Below are 20,564 nucleotides of genomic sequence, written 5' to 3' on the forward strand. Positions count from 1 at the left end.
CACACACACACACACACACACACACACACACACACACACACAATGTAAAGGTAGCTACTCTAGCTAAGACGGTTCCTCACCTTAACCAAGGAGTCCATAACCCTATCAAAGTAACTTCCTCACAGTATAATACCACATTGAAAACTCATGTTTACACAAAGATCAAACTGCCCAGTTATTTAAAAAAATCTGGCTGATATTTTCATTCCATTTATAATGATGCCTTTCAAAAATCATTTTATTGCTGAGCAGTGGTAGCTCCCACCTGAAATCCTAGCTACTCAGGAGGTTAAGATCTGAGGATGGCAGTTCAAAGCCAGCCTGGCCAAAAATGTCTGTGAGACTCTTATCTCCAATTAATCAGCAAAAAGCTAGAAGTAGAGCTGTGGCTCAAATGGTAAAGTACTAGCCTTGAGCAAAAGAAGCTCAGGGACAGAGCCCCAGGCCCTAGGTTCAAGCACTAGGACTGGCACGCATACCAAAATAATCATTTTATTTATTTAAAAGCAATTATTGAGAAGAACTAAAGGGCCACTCTTTACACACCCTTTGAATTCCCCAGAAATAGTATGCATAAATGTATGTGTATATAAATTCTTGTTGCTATAATGAACATATAGTAACTTTTATTACAATTCATACTTCTTGCTCTGTTATCAAGCTATTTGTAAGTAGAGAGCATTTTTTAATCTCTGGAGTTCACATCTCCTCTGCTTCACATGTGCCTTTAAGGAGGTTAAATTCAGAGCATTTCCAACTAGACATGAGCAACGGGCTGGCAGACAACTAGCCCTGCCTCCAAACCATGCCTCTCTCTTCCTAGCATGCTGTCCGTGGAGACACAGAGTCCAGACAAGATGCTGTTACAAAGCATTTCATTACAAAGGAAATTAAATTCTCAGGTCTACCACCTGGTTCTAAAGTGGATATGCAAATCAAGATAAGCGAAGTAACCAATGAGGGAGGGGAGAGAGGAGAGGGAAAACCTCCATCACTCTGTGTTTCTGTGCTCCTGCGCTGGACCTGTTAACAGGACTGAGTAATGGGGATACCGAGGCCCAGGACACGGGGTGCTCTGCTCCATGGGAGTCCCCGGCTCCCATGTAAGTTCTACTTACGCAACTCTTAGCGTCTCTAGTCTCCAAAGGGAGCGTGCATGAACAGATACAGCTCCACCTTCATAATGGACAGTTCTGTTGAAACAAAAAGATGTCCAAGTTTTGAGCTTAACAGGTTTCACTTGTTTGAAACGGAGAGACACACAGCCAGCTCCCTGTTCAATGTGGGCTTTTAAAAATATTTTTTATTGTTATTAAGGTGTGGTACAGAGGGCTACCATTTCTTCAGTCTGTCAAGGAGTACACTTCTTTTTTTTTTCTTTTCTTTTTTTTTTTTTTTTTGGACAATGTCACTCCTTCCTTTACTTCCTTCCATTTCCCCTTCCCATTCCTGCCTACAAGTTACACAGGCCATTTTCTATATAGTTTATACTGCGTTTGTTCATCCTTCCTCCCTCTCTTTCTGCCCCCCCCCTTCACTCTCCCAGAATAAAAGAACAAACCAGCCGGATGCCAGTGGCTCACGCCTGTAATCTTAGCTACTCAGGAGGCTGAGATCTGAGGATCATAGTTCAAAGCCAGCCCTGGCAGGAAAGTCTCTGAGACTCTTATCTCCAATAAACCACTCAGAAAACCAGCAAGTGGTGCTGTGGCTCAAGAGGTAGAGCGCTTGCCTTGAGCTGAATTGCTGAGGGACAGTGCCCAGGCCCAGAGATCATGCCCCATGGCCAACAAAGGAAAAAAAGAAAAAAAGCAAAAACAAATACCACCACCAACAACAACAACCAAAAGAGAAAAAAACAAAATCACATTGACTTTTTGGCAGAGTACCAAAATAGTGTTACAAATATTGGGGAAAAGAAGATAACTGGACATTGTTATTATTTTAAACAAAACTTCAAAAAATTCCAATTCACAAATCAGAAAAAGTCAAAATGACTACAATTCCATTGAATGGAAGTTAAATACATACAAATATATTATATTATATATATATATATATATATATATATATATATATATATGTACACCTGTGTGAGCTCATTCTGTAAGACTGGAGAAATGTCAGCCTTCGGGCTATAAAGTCATGTCTGTATCACATGTTATGCTTTAATATGAAATATCACATTAAGGAACTCACACTTGAAACTCATCACATAAAATTCCCTGAAGAGGTTGTCTAAGGTTATTTTTCTATAATACAAATTGGTCTTGCTATATCATGAATTTGACTTCTCGTAGCTTTTATCATATTGTCCAACGAGATAAAAGGAGTTAACTATTTTAGAAATGGGGGCTATGAAATATAGTCTGGGTCTTATCTTGGCTGTGGAGCCACCTGTTTTCTCAGTAAAAAGCAGGCATTCTGACAGCTAGGAGAGTTCATCTTTAAAAATCTGAGGCCCAGAAAAGACTACATTAGCATACTAATAAAAGCACAAATCCTTACAAGCTCCTCAGGGCTGACAGCACCATAAAATTTTATAGGATACACAATTCCAATTAGAGGCCTCTGAGTATAGAATCATCTCATAAAACACATTAGCAATTTAACAAAATGGACACTGTGAAGAGACCCCTGCACACACAGACCAGGCCACATGGGCCATGCCAGGAGAAATCTTCTCCAGATGATGTCATAGTGATGAGGTCACTATCTGAGGGGAGGGCAAGGAATCAAGAAGTGGAAGCCGCCTGCTATCCTAGCTACTCAGGAGGCTGAGATCTGGAGGTTTGTGGCTTGAGGTCAGCCTGGGCAATAAAATAACACTAGAGATCCTTCATTTTTTTTCAACTTAATTTTCAGTGAATTCTCGTGCACTGCAGAAATCCCATCTCCTTTGAAAAATCATCAGGAGTTGTGTTTTTTTTAATAAGATAATTTATTAAATATCTAACTAATAGGAATCACTATTTTTTATTTCAAAGCCAAAATGTACTGCAGCCAAATGCTACTCTTGAGTAGATGAAGAACATAATTGATATCACCCATCACACATCCATCAGGCTAAAGGAAAAACAATCTATGATCATGCCAAATATAAAACTTCTCAGCCAAGTACAAACAGAGAGGAGCTTCCTCAACTTGATAAAGAATATCAATAAAAAAAAAAAAACCCATAGCTAATGTACTCATGATTTCCTACCAACACCATTGATATTAGGAAAAGACAAGAGCCGTCCCCCAAACCATAATCAAGAATGGATTCAAAGTTGAATCTAATGCAAGAAGGAAATTCCAATTATACATATTAGGATAAAAGAACCAAAAATGCCTTTATAAATAAGAGTGTCACTCCTCATCCCCTTAAAATCAACCATAATGGTTACAAACTCCTAAAACTCATCATCCATTTTCTGATACCGCTCATATGAAAAGTCAAGTGCTTCCAGATTTCCAGTGATAAATAACAAGTCATTAGGATTAATCATCTATCTAAGCACCAAACATCAAAATACCTTGCATAAATCTAACAAAAAGTATGTATAAATTCTACATGATGAACAATATAAAACAGGAGTGAAAAGAAATCAAAGAAGAGGTAAATAAATGGAGACGTGTCCCACATGTACAGAAGACATGCCTCAATATGCTAACAAACTTGGTTTAAACTTTTAAAGCGAATCCAATCAAAGTCCTGCAATTATTTTGTGGACTCCAACGGGGTGAACACTGCTTATTATGGATCTAAACTAATGAAGGCAGTGTGTGACAGGCAAGAGAACAGATAAATAGATCAATGCAAGAAAACAGATCGCCCAGGAACAGAGCCACATGAAGAACATCAGTTGCTCTTTGAAGACTAGCAAAGGCGACTTCAAACCTGGATATTCAAAGATAAAGAACCCAGACAGACCTTATCCTCTTCACCACAAAGAGGAGGAAGAATGTCTTCCTTGATCATTGTAGAACACATAAGAATTGCTCTAGAATCTTCTTGAGGTAGAGGCCGAGGGGAATATCGCATCTGTAAAAGGGCTTTGACATTCATGTGGGAGCATAAACGGTGTCTCTGTCTCCGCCAGACTGAGCAACTGTGAATGCATTATTACAGCCAGCCCATTTCATGACTTAGCAATTATTTACAATCACAGCTCCTTAAATCACCATCATACCGAAAGGGCCATGGAGGTAAAAGCACTGCCATACATACCTATAGCCGGCTCATACCTTGGTTTTTGCCTGCTAAGTCACATTCTAGAAGTAAATGTAGCTTTTATTCCCAGGTAGTGTCAGGAAGGATGACTTAATTACCCTCTACTTGAGACTAACGAGACAGGGCAGATCTATGCCGAGAGCAACACCTGGGGAGGTGAAGGAGACAAGTTCATTCTGTCTCTGTCTTTTTCTGTCTGTCTCTCATTCATTCTCGCTCTCTCTCATCACGTCTTTGCTTTATTTTTCTCCATTGCTCTTATCTAATAATTTTACCTCTGGGTCCACGGGATTTTGGGTATTACTAAACATGCACATGCATTTGTGCTTTTATTGTCACACATTCCACTGAGAACGCAATCTTCCAATAACTTGCACAGCTTTTAAATGAATCAAGCTGGACATAACCTATGTAGTCAAGATATTTTTAACATAAAAATACAGCCTTATAAACAATGACTGTCTAATATTGATCACCAGATCACAGATCCCAAGTAATATTTCCCTAGTCTTCCCCCTTTCAACGTTTATCAGGTTGCTTGGGCTAGCTCAGTATAGAGTCTTATCTAGCAGGTGTGAGGCCATGGGTTCAATCTACAGTATCACAGAAATTAAGTAGACTGAAATGCTTTAACTTAACCGTATCATATACTTGATTCAGATAGCGCATGTTTAATCTATAAATAAGGATATATATGCACATAAATACCCTTATTAACATTTTATTAAATCCTTATAAAATTATAGATGGAAATAGTGAAATCTGTTGAGAGATAAAAATCTTAAACAGAAAATATTCCCTACAAACAGTACATCATGCATGAGTGGGAAAAAAAAGCCTTTATAACCAAAAGCCTCTGGCATGCAATTTTGTTTTGCTTGTGTTTGTAATAAGATCTCACAGTGCAGTCCAGGCTGCCTTCAAATTCATCATCATCCTGCGTTGGCCTCCTGCGTAGTGTATTACACGCACGCACCACTAGGCCCAGCTGAGAATCCAGTTTTTAAAATACCATGTCGCATCTGATAAATTCCAAACTGACTTTCTCTGCTGCTAAACAGGTTGTAGAACCCAAAAGTTTCTAACTTAAACCTTCTCCTCGAAAAATCTCAGTAAGCTTAAAATAATAATGATGTTATACTTCACATCAGCATTCAGCCAAAGTCATCTCACAGATGGGACAGGGAGTGTGGGGACAAAATCTATCTCTTCTCCAATCACTTCTCCTTAAGTGCTTTCCAAGAGTCTGTCTAACATTCTTCGCAGGGAGGAAGAGGAGGCAGCCACCTAGGCATAAACACCCCACCGTGACAAGGAAGTTAGAGATAGACCTATTAGTATCTAAAACTACCAAGCTCTTTTCTGAGGAGCAGTTTCCATAACAACAATTATAGTTACGCATATTGAACACCTGTCAGTAGACTTGCTCCGGCGGGGACAGTGGGTAACCACACAGAGGAAGCAGAGCACCGACGAGCAAAAGATGCCCACGCTTCTCCCAAGGAAGTGTCACCACTGGCCACTGACTTAATCATTTCCACTACTTCAGATAATAGAGTTGATCTGATTCTGATTGTTCTGTGTTAATCATAATTAATGGGTACCTCCAGAATTTCAGCAGAGTTTGAGGCAAAAGAAACATGGACAGCCGGGCGCTGGTGGCTCACGCCTGTAATCCTAGCTACTCAGGAGGCTGAGATCTGAGGATCGCGGTTCAAAGCCAGCCCGGGCAGGAGAGACCGTGAGACTCCTATCTCCAATAAACCACCAGAAAACCGGAAGTGGCGCTGTAGCTCAAGTGGTAGAGCGCTCGCCTTGAGCTGAAGAGCTGAGGGACAGCGCCCAGGCCCAGAGTTCAAGCCCCACGGCCGACAAAAAAAAAAAAAAAAAAAAGAAACATGGACATATTTTCCTGGAACCGCTACAGCTTTTAAATCAATGTTCAAATATTCAAATATATGTATATATATGCATATATATGTATATATATATATATATCTCAAGATATCTTTACTTCCTTTCATAATGACTCCTGATAGGTTAGAGGTCATCTTTACAGATTCTCACAAACAGGCTGATCTCAATGGAAGACACCCTGCCCATAGGCCTAGTGGTCTTTGGCTTTTGAAGTTCCTTAAGGAACAGGCAACAGTTTAGAGGGAAGAAAGAGCAAAAGGTTTCAAAGTCTATATGAGCCAGGCTCAGTGGCTCTTGCCAGCAATCCTAGCCACTCAAGAGGCTGAGATGTAAGGGTCAGGTTCAAAACCAGCCAGGTCAGGCACATCTGTGAGACTCTTATCTCCAATCTCCAAAATAACCTGGAGGTAGACTGTGGCTCGGGTAGCTGAGCACTACTAGCCTTGAACAAAGAAGCTCAGAGACAGACAACAGCCACAGCCCGAGTTCAAGCCCCAGGATTGACACACACAAAAAAAAAAGTCTAGGTCATGATATTAACAAGACCAGAAATAATCAAGTACTCCATGCACTAAAAATATAAAGAATTTTCCTATCTGGCCAATAGATACATGAAGAAATGCTCAACCTCTCTAGCCATAAAAGAAATGCAAATCAAAACAACATTGAGAAACTACCTCACCCCAGTTAGAATGGCTATAATCAAGAACTCTAATAACCACAGATGCTGGAGGGAATGTGGACAGAAGGGAACCTTACTACATTGTTGGTAGGAGTGTAAACTTGTTCAACCACTTTGTAAAGCAGTATGGAGGTTCCTCAAAAGACTCCACATAGAACTCCCCTATCACCCAGCAATCCCACTTTTGGGCATTTACCCAAATGATCACAAACAAGACCACACTAAAGCTACCAGCACAACTATATTTCTTGCAGCATTATTTACCATAGCTAAGATATGGAACCAACCCAGATGCCCCTCAGTAGATGAATGGACCAAGAAAATATGGTATATATACACAATGGAATTCTATGCCTCCATCAGGAAGAATGACATTACCCCATTTGTTAGGAAATATTAAGACTTGGAAAAAATTATATTAAGTGAAGTAAGCCAGGCCCAAAGAAACATAGGTCCCATGGTTTCCCTTATTTGCAATAACTAGTATATGTCTCAGTCAAGCAGAAAAGGTCAGATAAGTTGATGTTAGGGAAATGAACCCCAAGATAAGTATTCAAATGTTTTTTTCTTTCATGCGATTGTTTCAAACATATTTATAAGATGATTTCTTTGTTGCTTTGTATGTCCCTCCCCCAAAGTATAACCCCTGCTTTCACTGTATTTGATGTCAGTATAATTTGTGGAGGGGAAGGGAAAAAACAAATCATTTAAATAGGGATACAGGTGGACCCATTGCAACAAAGAGATGTACAAATCGTTATGCTGAAAAACAAACTTTACAACTTTGGTTGGGGGGAACACAGGGAGAGGGGGAAGGATTGGGTGGGGAGGTGGGGGGAATGGGAAAGGATGAGAAGGGGAAACAAAGGAGGAGGCAACAATGCTTGATAAGAAATGTACTCATTATCTTGCCAATGTAATTGTAACACCTCTGTATAGTATTTTCACAATAAAAAAAAAAAGAATTATCCTATCGTTTTGTGCAAATGATCACTGAATCCCAATATGTAATCAAGACAAATAGAATTCTTCTTTGCAAAGAAAGTGTCCTTCTGGCAGCTCCAGGCTGCCTATTCCTGACTCGTTTCCTCCCTTCAGCCACAATCTGCTGTCCACTTTCATCTCATTTCATCACACGGATGTGCTATAAAAAAGGAACACAGACGGAAACTCTTGCTACCACCAGTATCTTGAGACAGTCCCAGGAGGTTCGGCTGGACACAGGCCGGGACTGGATCGAGAAAGAAATGGTGAGGGTTACAGCCTGACACGTCCCAGGGTGGACGGCCAGACGGGGTGCAGTCTGCAAACATCTGTGTGAAATCCCCCCTCGCTTTCTCCGCAGCAGTGGCCAGCTTGGCTCCAGGCTCTCTCAGACCTCCTCGGGCCTCTCTTCCAGCAAAGCCCAAGCCCTTCGCTGTCCACACACGAGCCCTGCAGCCCGCAGACCCTCCTATCCTCCCTGGCTCCATGAGGCCTGTTCGGTCTCAGTAATGATGTTGATGGTGACAGCCACCATCGTACCCTGTGCGCCACTCCTGTCGCCTGGATTAAATACAAGCTGCTCATTTCATCAGCATTCTGCACAACACCCCCACAGACTAGAAGGTGACAATTGAGCTGTACTTCACAGAGGGTGACAAGAACAGTGGAAAGTAATGACGTCCCCTGAGGAGCTACAAAGCTAATCCGTCTAGCCTAGGGTTCGGCCTTCCCAACCACCGATCGCTAGCGGCCTTGAGGGAAGACCCAGAAGCGCTCCGGGGAGGCCTGGATGAAGGAATTCAGGGGCCCTGGAGTGGAAGATGCTGTTCTAGGCCTGTACAAGCTCTGTGCTGGGGCACTGGGAAAACCCACGCTCCCTGCCCTGGGCTCCCATGGCTCACCACACAGGCTCTCCACCCTCCTGCGTCCACCTGACCATCCTGCCCCCACCTGACTGTCCTAGCCACGAGGACCCCTCCCCATCCCATCTGGTCCTTGAATGCTTATGTCAGGTGAACTACTAGGCTATCCCTCTCCTAACACATGTTCTATCATCATCATTATCATTATTATTGTTGTTGTTGTTTGCCAGTACTGGAGCTTGAACTCAGGGCCATGTGCTCTCTCACTTGGCTTTTTCTTGCAAGACTGGCATTCTACCACTTGAGCCACACCTCCACTTCCAGCTCTGTGCTGGCTACTTGGAGATAAGTGTCTCTTGGATTTATCTGCCTAGGTTGGCTTCGAACCTTGATCCCCAAATCTCAGCCCCCTGAGTAGCCAGGATTACAGGTGTACCCATTAGGAAAAATCCTAATGGGTTTTTCTTGACTCAAGACTCTTTGATTTTAAGCCTGTGTCCTGTCACAGCTGCAGGGATCCCACTCAGCTGTGGCAATGGTGCTGACCAAGGAAGCTGATTGATTCTCTCTCGCCTGGAAGCTGCGCTTCTCTCCCTCCCTCCCTCCTTCCCTCCATCCCTCCTTCCCTCCATCCCTCCTTCCCTCCATCCCTCCTTCCCTCCATCCCTCCCTCCCTCCCTCCATCCATCCATCCCTCCATCCTTCCATACCTCCCTCCATCCCTCCATCCATCCCTCCCTCTATCCCTCCATCCTCCATGCCTCCATCCCTCCATCTTCCAGGTGGGAACTGCAACTCCCAGAATGCACTGCTCTGCTGTGCATCAGCTCCTACATTTAGCCTCTGTTTGGAATTCATTCCCCAACAGGCTGCTCTTGACAGCCCCTTTCTCTTTGAACCATCAATCCCTTCCCCCCAGGACATTGAAAGCAGCGTTTTAAGCTCTGGAAGTTTCTCCAGGCTCTGCATTCTGTGCATCACCATACACAGATCTGCCTGGTCAGAGCAAAGTCCTGAGACCAGCTTTCAGAGCACCTGGCTCTCGCTAAGATACTTAAATGGCTATTAATTTCCTCAACACTCTCCTTATGTCTTCTTCTTAAATTACAGTAATAAATATTTATTAAACAAGCTACCCAAGCGTCCATATCAATGTTATGAGAAGTGCTGGGTAAAAGATTTAAAGACACATCACAAACCACAGAGACAGACTTTGCTGCCATCTCTCATGGATATGTTTGGTTTACCATGTTCCTTGACTCGTTTGTGAGGGGCCGCAGGAACACGCAAATCATAACAAGTATTTTACTGTTTTAAAATCAGTGCACTTTCAAGTAGAGGCAGACAATTTTCGTCCTGTCCCCAGAACTATGAACAGGAGAGAGGTATTGTATCGGGAAGTGGTCGACGTCATCACCTGTCAACACGTGGGAGGTAATTGAAAAGGGCCCTGACATTTTACACAATTCCAGAACTCTGCTCCTGAGGCCGAGTTTGAAATTAAACCCCGGAGAAGGCGAATTCATCAACACTAATGAACACTCAATGACATTTTAAGCAGTTTAAGTTCATGCGCTCGCTCCGCCCACTCCTTTCATTTGGTGCAATGCCTCTGAATGTGTTTTAGTGATACAAAAAAAAAAAATGTCCAGTGAAAAACACGTGGGGGAAAAAAAACAACAAACCAAACTCTTCCTGAGAAACCAAGCAATGGCTCCCTTCAGTGGGCAGATCAATGACCGCGTAGACCTGTTGTGATGCCAGTGTCCTGACAGACAAATTCTTAGCCAAGTAAAATTCCATCAAGACAGAGTGAGCGTGCATCAGTTACACCAACCCCAGCACCAGGTGCAGGGCTTGGGTACCTACCTCCTCTGCTCTTCCCCGTGCTCTCCAGAGGGGACAGTGAGGCACTCGTCCATGTGGCCGTGGAGCAGCCGGAGGACATCGCCACCGATGAGGTACCCTGCAAGGATCAAGGTCACAATGGTCAGGCTGATGGCCAGATGCACCAAGGGGGCCGATGATGCACTTTCATACATGGAACGTCAGTGCTGGCCAAGGTCACAGGGGTCGATGGCACAGGCAGGACATGCTAAGGCCCAGCCACACAAACCTCACCATTACACACGCGCACGCACGCGCGCACACACACACACACACACACACACACACACACACACACACACACACACACACACACCGTGACACCCTATCAAAAGTGAGAAGAACGCAGCTACTGCCCTAGGAAATCCAACTGCATAAACATCACTGGGGTGCAGCCATCAGACACAAGCCTGAATGATGAACTTACACTGACTTTGATTGGCCTAATGAATGATAGATACCCAGAGGCCAAGAAATGAAAGGAACACAACCGTTAGGGTGTTACCACTGCAGAGGAGGCAAAAAAGCTCACGCTGATAGCACAAAAATAAAGATAAACCTCAGTCCCAGCTTCCCTTGAAGAGAGATTCCTTAAACGCCATGATCGCCTGTGCTACAAAAGCTCACTCATTAGCAAGCAGCTCATGACCACAATCCCAAAGGTGATCAGTGTGTGCACTGAGGACGGAGCCTTCCAATGAGAGAGGAGGATTTTTACCTTGGGCAGCTTCGCTTCCTGAGCTGATGGGGGCCACGCTCCACAGAGTCTGCTGGAAGGCCGCATCCACGTGCAAGCCGGTGCCGTAGGACAAGTGCTGCGAACAGGCAAGGGAGGATGGCGGGTGAGTCCCACTGGGCAAGCCAACCTGCCCTGGCATGCTCCCAAATGCCCACACCACACAGCTCCTTCAACTTGGTCGTTCGAAACTCAAAAACACCAGCAGGGAAAGAAAACAATTGAGGCTCCCTTTTGATCTCAGACACACACACCAACAACAAACACTTATTTGTCAAAAAGAGACTATATTTTTGTCTTAAGGCATGTTGATGGAAAAAAATGTTACAGAAGGTAGGCACTTGACATTATAATGATGACAGTTTATAATGGTGACAGTTTATAATGGTGACAGTTAACCCTGGAGCCAATGTCTTCATTTGATGGTCTACAGAAATTGTTCACTGCAATATGACATCACAGACAGTAGATGGCAGTATCTCCTAATAGCTGCCTAAAAATAGGGCGATAAAACCTCCTTCAGCTCTCAAGAGTATTATTTCAGGTTGTCCTTAAAAAATAGAACTGCGTTCACAAAATGTAATATTTAATATGTGTCAGGAATATAGATATTACTTACTAAATGTTAACCAAGGGAAGTGGCGCTGTGGCTCAGGTGGTAGAGCACTCGCCTTGAGCTGAAGGACAGCGCCCAGACCCACAGTTCAAGCCCGCAACAGACAAAAATAAATAAATAAATAAATGTTAACCGAGGCTGGGCACGGTGCCTCATACCCATTCAGGAAACTGACATCTGAGGATGGTGGTTCAAAGCCAATTTGGGGAGACAAATCCTACAGACTCTTATTGCTAATTAAACAGCAAAATGCTGGAAGCAGAGCTGTGGCTCAAGTGGTAGAGGGCTAGCCTTGAATAAAAAGCTAACAGATACATCATAAGCCCTGAGTTCAAACCCCAGTAGGGGCAGAATGTGTGTGTGTGTGTGGGTGTGTGTGTGTGTGTGTGTGTGTGCACTAAAAACCAAGTTATAACTATAGCAAAATGCCTCGATTACTCATCACTCCTTGGCTGCCTTTAAAATGTCCAAACTATCTGGGCACCAGTGGCTCACACCTGTCATCCTAGCTACTCAGGAGGCTGAGATCTGAGGATCATGGTTCAAAGCCAGCCCAGGCAGGAAAAGTCCATGAGATTCTTATCTCCAATAAACCACTCAGAAAACCAGAAGTGGTGCTGTGGCTCAAATGTTAGAGTGCTAGCCTTGAGCTGAAGAGTTGAGGGACAGCGCCCAGGGCCACAGTTCAAGCCCCACGACTGACTAAAAAAAAGGGAAAAAATTCCAAACTCTACCTGCCCACACCTTCTCTGTGGCCATCATCCTTGGCCCTGCAGTGTCTCATGATTTCAACCCTATCAGACATGCCCTGGGACTCTGATCTTCCTAGGAAATGAAGACCCGCCAACCACAGCCGGACACAGACACCCAAGGGAACACCACAGACCCATAAGCAACACAGGGGCTCCTTTACCAAAATACAAGCCCTCCACATCACTGAGTCCTTCGCACCCTCAAGAAGAAAATCAAAGGCATTGAATGGGGGCATTGCGACACACTCATAATTACCTAGTCGCCTTCCAGGCGAACCACTGGACTTAGCAGCCAGTCCTCCACACCTCCCCTTGACCACCGCTGGCCGCCTGCTTCCGTACAAACGCCCATTCTCATACTTGATCCCATGCTTTTACTGACCTTAATTTTTTTAATGTGTTCCAGTTATTTCACTGTCTACAAGCTAATCGTATCTGTTCTGCTTCCGCAAACCAGAAAAACGTATTTTCCTTCACAACAATTAACACCTGGTATCATTATTTGGTTCATTTTCCTTTCTGGTGATTTATCTAACTCGGGTCCCCACCTGTGGACCCAACGTCTACCATGCTGTTCCGTACAGAAACAGGCAGAGAAGCCAATTAAACCTCCAAAACCAAAACAGCACAAGTAAAAAAAAAAAGTTTTAAGTTACACCATAAATATTTCTGCCTCAGTGACTTAATAAAAGATCTCATACCACCTATATGTGTATAGATATGAAATATCTGTATATATATATAAGATATAGACACACATGTGTGTATCTATAGTTTACATACACACACTTGTGTGAATATTTAAGATGTAAGATATAGATTTTTTTCCCCAGGGCTGAGGACCGAACCCAGGGCCTTGCGCGCGCCGGGCGGGCGCCCTTCCACTGGGCTAAACCCCCAGCCCCAAGATACAGATTTTTTGAGAACCATCTGCAGCCCAGCATCGGTGGCTCACGCCTGTAATCCTAGCTACTCAGGAGGCTGAAATCTGAGGCTCCGAAGCCAGCCCAGGGAAGAAAGTCTGTGAGACTCTTATCTCCAATTAACTACTAAAGAGCTGGAAGATCAAGTGGTAGAACACTAGCCTTGCACAAAAAAGCTCATGGACAGTGCCCTGAGTTCAAGCCCCAAGACATGTGCATGCATGCATGCACACACGTGTGTGCGCACGCACACACACACACACACAATCAAAAATCTATCTGAAAATAACTCAAAGCTCTAAGGCTCTCCTTTTAGCTCAGCTTTGAAGCCAAGTTAAACCTCATTTGATACCACACTAAGTAGAGAACCCTTGGTGAATTCATGACGGATTCACTGATCCATACAGGGCTAAGCAGCAACAGAATGCCTCTCCGCCCTGGGGGAAGAGATGAAATACAGGCACAACACACCACAGGCCACGCATTCCAAGTGTTCTGTGAGCTATGTTAAAAACGGGACAAAAATTCTAAGAGCATGTGTGTGGCCAAACAGGGCTGGAACCACGCTCACGCCCACAGTCCTGGTCCATGGTCCTGGTGCCTATTCCATGGGAGAGATGGGGCTTCTGACCCAAGCTGGAGGGGGCCCATGGGTCACTCAACCTGGGCCTCCGCCATGGGATGCACCATCTCCAAACCTGTTCGTGCAAATGCTGGACTTGGGTATACTGACTCAACCTGGGACTGTGCTACGAGTAAATCTGTTAAAGCACACTAGAGGCTTGGTACACCAGCCTGGTAGGATGTCTGGCGTTAATCCATACCTCACAAACCTCGTCATTCATGGGCTGTAGGCTGCGACCCCTTGAGTCTAATCAGCTCTGGTATGGGGAATGTAGCGAACAGAAGGCCAGAAGGCAGAAATAGGAGAATACAGAGTGCAGGGGACGGACAGTCTCTTCTTTGAGCATCCACTCCAAACTACAGATGAAGGCTGGACCTGATCAAGGACCTTTTGCTGGAGCAAGGAGCTATCACAGTGAAGAAAGGAATGAAGGGGTGGAGGAGATAAAATGCATTTCCCCATCAGACCCAGGCCTAAAGAGGAACCATGCATACGCAGAGCTATACAGTCACGAAGTTCCTTAAGACAGTATGACAGTCACAGAGAGCTATCTAAGTAATGTGCACTCTTCAAAGGAAAATATTCTCCGGGTATAACGACTTCGCATGCTTCCACTTAACTTTGCTGCTTGAACAGCAAATAGAAATCCAAGACAGAACAGCTTCGAGTCAGGCCTGCAGTATTAAATATTCACATTATGGCAACAGCCTCAAGCTCTGAAACCGAGATGAGCTATATCCTGAAAGCCAAAAGAGATGACGGCTGAGGTTGAAAGCAGAAATCAGCCTTGGGCTGAAAAAAAGTAAGCACCATGGAATTTACTCGCTAATCAGGAAGGGTCAGCCAATATGGCTGGGCTCAGGGGACTGATTTGCTACCTGGTGTCAGCTATAACCTCATGCTAGTGACTTTCAAGCTTCCGTATCCACAAATCAACTGATCTGTCCAATCCTGTCCAAAAATAATACATTCAAGTCAGGTATCATTGGCTCACCCCTGTAATCCTCGCTACTCAGGAGGCTGAGATCTGAGGATCACGGTTCAAAGCCAGCCTGGGCAGGAAAACCCATGAGACTCTTATCTCCAATTAACCACCAGAAAATCAGAAGTGACGCTGTGGCTCAAGTGGTAGAGTGCTAGCCTTGAACTGGAGAGATCAGGGACAGTGCCCAGGCCCAGAGTTCAAGCCCCACAACCAACAGTAGTAGTAGTAGTAATACATTCAAGAGGAGTGGTGTGGGGCCAGTGAAAGAGGGGCTGACCCAAAAGCTCTGTTTTAATCACACACACACACACACACACACACACACACACACACACACGTCAGAAACAGAAGTAATGGGACAGGAATTCCTAACCTGATGCCCACAAAGTTGTATTTCAATACTTTCCATTTCCTTTGGAACCCTCTGTATTTCCTTTATCCATGACTATGGTGAGGTCAAAATGCTTCACCAGACTGCATCTCTAAATTCAACCCTTATCTGATGTGATTCTTCACTTTCTTATCTCTTACTAAATGCCAGGGCCCTCTAGGGCCCTTGAGATAGAGCATGCAAAATAAATCATCATCCAGAGACAGGAAACACAAGTGGGTAAGCCATATTACTCCCCTAGCTTCAAGTTTTTCTCTTGATCAAAGGAAGAATAAATAAGGGACACAAGGAAATAGATGCTCTTAGCTGGGGGCTGAGGTCTCACACCTTTAATCCCAGCTACTCAGGGGGCTAAAACAGGGAGGAGCATAGTTTGAGGCTACCTTAGGCGGAAAAGTTCATGAGACTCTATGTCTAAAAACAAAAACAAAAAAACAGCAAAAAAGCAGGGCTGGGGGCATGGCTCAAGTAGTAGAGCACCAGCTGAGCAAACAGCCTGGGTATAAGGCTCTGAATTTGAACCCTAATAGTGGGGAAAGGGAAGAGAGATCGAGAGGGAGAGCGAGAGGGAGGGATAGAGAGATCATACTCTATGACTCCTAAACCACAAGAAGAGAAAAAAAAAAATGGCTCAAAGTGAATGAGCAGAACTGAACAGGAAGGACTGGAGATGTAGCTCCAAGGCAGAGCACATGTTTAGCAGGTACAAGCCCTCAGTTCGGCCATGCACCCTCCCCGCTCCCGGAGAAAAGGGACTTGGTTGACATAACAATGCACTTGAAAACATTGTCTTTCATCACTGTATTCATGCCTCTTTAGACAATTTAATAATTTGTTGTTTAATCCAAACATTCGGAGTTTTCCTCAATTAAAAAAAATCCAATATGGGTTTTAGGCATCCCCAAAATCGCTTGTTTGAAGCCTTTTTAATCACTCCTGAGAACTCAAGGCAGATGACTGACAGATGCGGCCAGCAGCCATCTATGGCTGGTTTGCCTGGACCAATCATTTCTGCAGCCCAAGCCCGGGTAACCTGACATCTCACATTTCGCATGACTTTGCCTCCATCAGAAAGAATGACATTGCCCCATTTGTTAGGAAATGGAAAAACTTGGAAAAAATTATATTAAGTGAAGTAAGCCAGGCCCAAAGAAACATAGGTCCCATGGTTTCCCTTATTTGCAATATCTAGTATATGTATGAGTCAAGCGGAAAAGATCAGATAAGGTGATGTCAGAAAAATGAACCCTTAGATATGTATTTTAATGTTTTTTTCTTTCATGCATGGGTTTCTAACGCATATATAAGATTATTTCTTTGTTGCTTTGTATGTCCCTCCCCCACAGTATAACCCCTGCTTTCACTATATTTGATGTCAGTATAACTTGTGGAGGAGATGGGGAAAAACCAGTTGTTTAAGGATACAGGTGGACCTGTTGCAACAATGAGAAGTACAAGTTGTCATGTCCAAAACGAGCTTTACAACGTCGGTGGTGGGGGGGGGGGGGGGGAAGGAGAAGGATTGGGATTAGGGGGGGAGGGGGGAGGCTGGGAAGGGAGGTGAAGGGTAAACAAAGGAGGAGGCTGCAATTCTTGGTAAGAAATGTACGCATTATCCTACCCATGTAATTGTAACCCCTCTGTACAGTATGTTCACAAATAAAATTAAATTAAATTTAAAAAAAAAAAAACTGCTCAGTGTGGAACGGACCAGAGACTTCACATTCACGCGCCCTGCTTCCTCCACTGTGCGCTTCCCTTATATGTAAGCTGCTTACCCAAAGCCTTCTTTAAAAGAAGGCAAAGCTTCCAGTCGGCGCAAAAATAAACACGCTTTCTTGACGAATGTTCCTAGAAAGAGGCTTAAGATGGGGTTTCATAGTAGACTCTGAAAACAGCAAAAGCCAGAAAAGACACCACGTGGGCATGTAGTTGACAACCTTGCTACCTGATAAGACCCTGTATTCTGTGTTCCTCAAACCCCCAGGTCCGGTTTAGTCGGGGCGCCCCACCACACAGCGCCCTCTTCTGCCCATGGAACACATTGCAGGGAAGGAAAACCTTCCTGTAGGTTGTAGTCAAGGCAATGTCACTTGAATGTCTGAAATGCAAAGTCAGATGGTCCAGCCACTAACCAGTCATGGGTCAGCAGACACAAATGACTGAAAAGCCAGTGCTAATAAAAGAAAAACTATTTTTCACAGATAATTGGTTTTGATCTAAAAATTTTGCAACTTCTTTATTTTAAGCATTTTTTTCTCCTCCTTCCTCCTCCTCTTTCTCTTCTTGTTCTTACCTTGCCTTTCACAAGTCCCTCCACTCCCCAAAAAGATCACCTGTAACATTCCCTCTATCTCTCTTTCCCACCTTTTATTGATCAATGGGCACCAGTGACTTCCCTCACCCTGACTGCTTAGGCACAAAGAACACTTTTGACTCGGTGACATCTAAGCCCGGTCTAGCATGAGCTTCCTGCCATGGGCACTGCTTCTGGTTTTGTTTCAGCCATCACCCACAACCACATCTGGGACCTTCTGGTAGACATGAGTGCCAGGCCTGCCATGCCCCTGTTGTGTGTTTAATTCCTTTCTGAAGTTCAAAGAGTATCTTGCACTTCCACAGATTGCAACCTTTTATGAACACTGCACCGCCCTGTTCTTTAGCAGAACTGTAACTTATTAGATGTGCTCCACAGAAACACCAAAACCAGAAGTACACCCAACAGCCAATACCCACTCCTCCTTCATTCTCCCATTGCCAGCCGGTCGGGAGGGAATGCAATTGTAGGTGACAAACCTTGAGATTCCACCTGTGTGACGAGAGTTTCTCCCGTAATAAACCGGTTCCATAAAGATTAAGATCTTCAGTCACAGTCCCACGGAGCAGCCCCGGGGACTCAAAGGACACACAGTGGAATATTCCCACTCTATTAGGAAGCGGATCCCAGAGAGGGGGCTGTGGGCCTGGTGAACACGCCCCCCCCCACCCCCACCCAAGGTCAGGAGGACTCGGGCCTACCCAGACCTGCACAGCCACAGTCCCAACTCTGACCACAAGTGATTTTCCAAGCTTTGCTTATCTAGAAGCAAATTCCCTTTCCTGTTCAATTCGGAGTTTGGCAGAATCAGTTCACCGCAGTGGCACACCCTCGGGACTGCCAGCCGCACTTACCAAGTACCTCTCCGAGGACACGCTGACCAAGATGAGGTCATCTCCCACGCGGACCTTCTCTCCTTCCGACCGCTGCTTGGAGGCGGGGTGGATGGTCCACCAGCACGCCTCACCTGCGGAGTTGGGGGAGACAGAGACACACCTGAGCATTTTGTTTTTAACTCCAGATCTCTTTTGGCAATGATTCCATTTGTGTGGGCTGCAGGAATAGGACATTTTGTGCATCATTAATATGGCAGACAAAGAACGCAGCCCAAGAATGGCTTAGGGTGAAGACATTCTGAGAGGCCAAGTTTCTTCCCTTGGAAATGGGTTGTGACATCTTAGGAGCTTTCCTCCTGCTAAGAACTGTTGACAGAGGACAGCCGTGTAGACTCACGTGAGACCCCAGCCACCCTTCAGCCACATCGACTTCCTGCCCCCGTGACCAACAACATGCCTTTGTTCTGTTCACTCGGGGCTCTGTGACTTTCATCACTTGACTTCCAAAATGACTTGGGGGCTGGTTCAGAAGGAGGACACTGGGTAACTACCTAAAAATCCTACTATTCCATTCCCTTTGTTTGCCCCATTTTTGTTATGTTAAAATGTGCTAATTTCTCTGGGTCTCAGTAAAATATCAGAAGCTGACTATAGAAGGGTACAATGAAATAAAAGCCTGTGACTATGCCTTAAATGCTTTCTTATAGAACAACGCAGGCAAAAGCTCGGCCGCATGTCCTTCCTCGTGGCTTGGTCATGTCTCCACAGATAGAAGTGTAAACAAACCACTTCAATCTGCTCATGACTCCCAGGCAAACCCGCATGGAAGCGCTCACTAGCCATGGCAATGAGGCTCTCATATCGTCTGTGCTCTAAGAATTCTCCTTCTCTGCCCTTCGAAAGCTTTGCCATTTTCCAGAAGTTAATTCTTTTTCTTGACTAATTCCTCAATGCCAGAATGCAAGTTCTTCAACAGTAGAGTTGCTATGTGCTTTGATCCATCAGCCTCAGGATAGCACCCATGTCCTGGGTTCAAACTCCATAAACAAAGCCACTCATCTAAATGTATTTCTGATCCTGTTGGCAGTGCTCTCCATCCGGGCTCCACGCAGCACTCTCTGCCCGGGCTCTCCACACACAGATTCACCTCAGCACAAGCCGCTCACCTGTGGTATCCTCTTGCAAGCCCACGTCAAAAGCCAGCTTGTCAGTTGAGGACCGGGAGGTTGACAGACAGCACAAATACTAAAATAAATAAATAAATAAATAAATGATACAGAATTGACAGTCGTCACGAAGTGTTTCTAGTCACATCGGAGCCTTATTCCAACAAGGAGCTGGATGTCTATCTATCTCCGCTGATTAGTCTTTTTATTAAAAGCAGAAAAATCTAGATGCCTTTGTACATAGCTCTGGGGTAGAGCAGCATTTTCCCCGCTGGCACTGGGAGCCATATTCTAAAGGAAATGCCATCCTTTCCCCTCAGAAAAGACTAGAAACTGCACCATGAGGACAAGAAGGCAAGTGACAGTGATTCGGGCCCCAGGGTTCAGTGCCATCTTCATGTGACAGTCACTCATGGTAAATCGGAAAAGCATACCTACTTATCTTTGCATTCTGTTTTCACTTTAAAACTTTTTTTTTTAACTCTTTGACATCCACCCAGAGTTTATTTCACTAGCAGCATGGCCGCTTGTGAAAATGGGGTTCACCATGCCTCCACATGTATGCCCTTCCCTAAGAGACATCAGACTAGCCACACCATCGTTCCTTTGGGTGTTCCTAACGATCTGTTCTCAGATAGGAAGTTGAGGTCGACTCCTCCTAGCCTTCT

The 20,564-nt window shown here is 44.5% G+C and overlaps 1 protein-coding gene across 1 annotated transcript in view; it reads right to left on the reverse strand.

The window, feature by feature from the left end:
- The window catches only part of Ryr2 (ryanodine receptor 2), a 413,538-nt gene that overhangs the window by 229,876 nt on the left and 163,098 nt on the right, over positions 1-20,564 (reverse strand). Inside the window, exons 6-10 of the mRNA XM_042686202.1 lie at positions 19,897-19,975; positions 18,749-18,861; positions 11,268-11,364; positions 10,532-10,628; positions 1,119-1,193 (exon numbers count right to left, since the gene is read on the reverse strand). Coding sequence (XP_042542136.1) covers positions 1,119-1,193; positions 10,532-10,628; positions 11,268-11,364; positions 18,749-18,861; positions 19,897-19,975 — 461 coding nt within the window. The remainder of the gene's footprint in view (positions 1-1,118; positions 1,194-10,531; positions 10,629-11,267; positions 11,365-18,748; positions 18,862-19,896; positions 19,976-20,564) is intronic.

The sequence above is a fragment of the Dipodomys spectabilis genome, unplaced genomic scaffold, assembly GCF_019054845.1.
Source record: "Dipodomys spectabilis isolate Male_0828 unplaced genomic scaffold, ASM1905484v1 ptg000096l, whole genome shotgun sequence".
Taxonomy (NCBI): Eukaryota; Metazoa; Chordata; class Mammalia; order Rodentia; family Heteromyidae; genus Dipodomys; species Dipodomys spectabilis.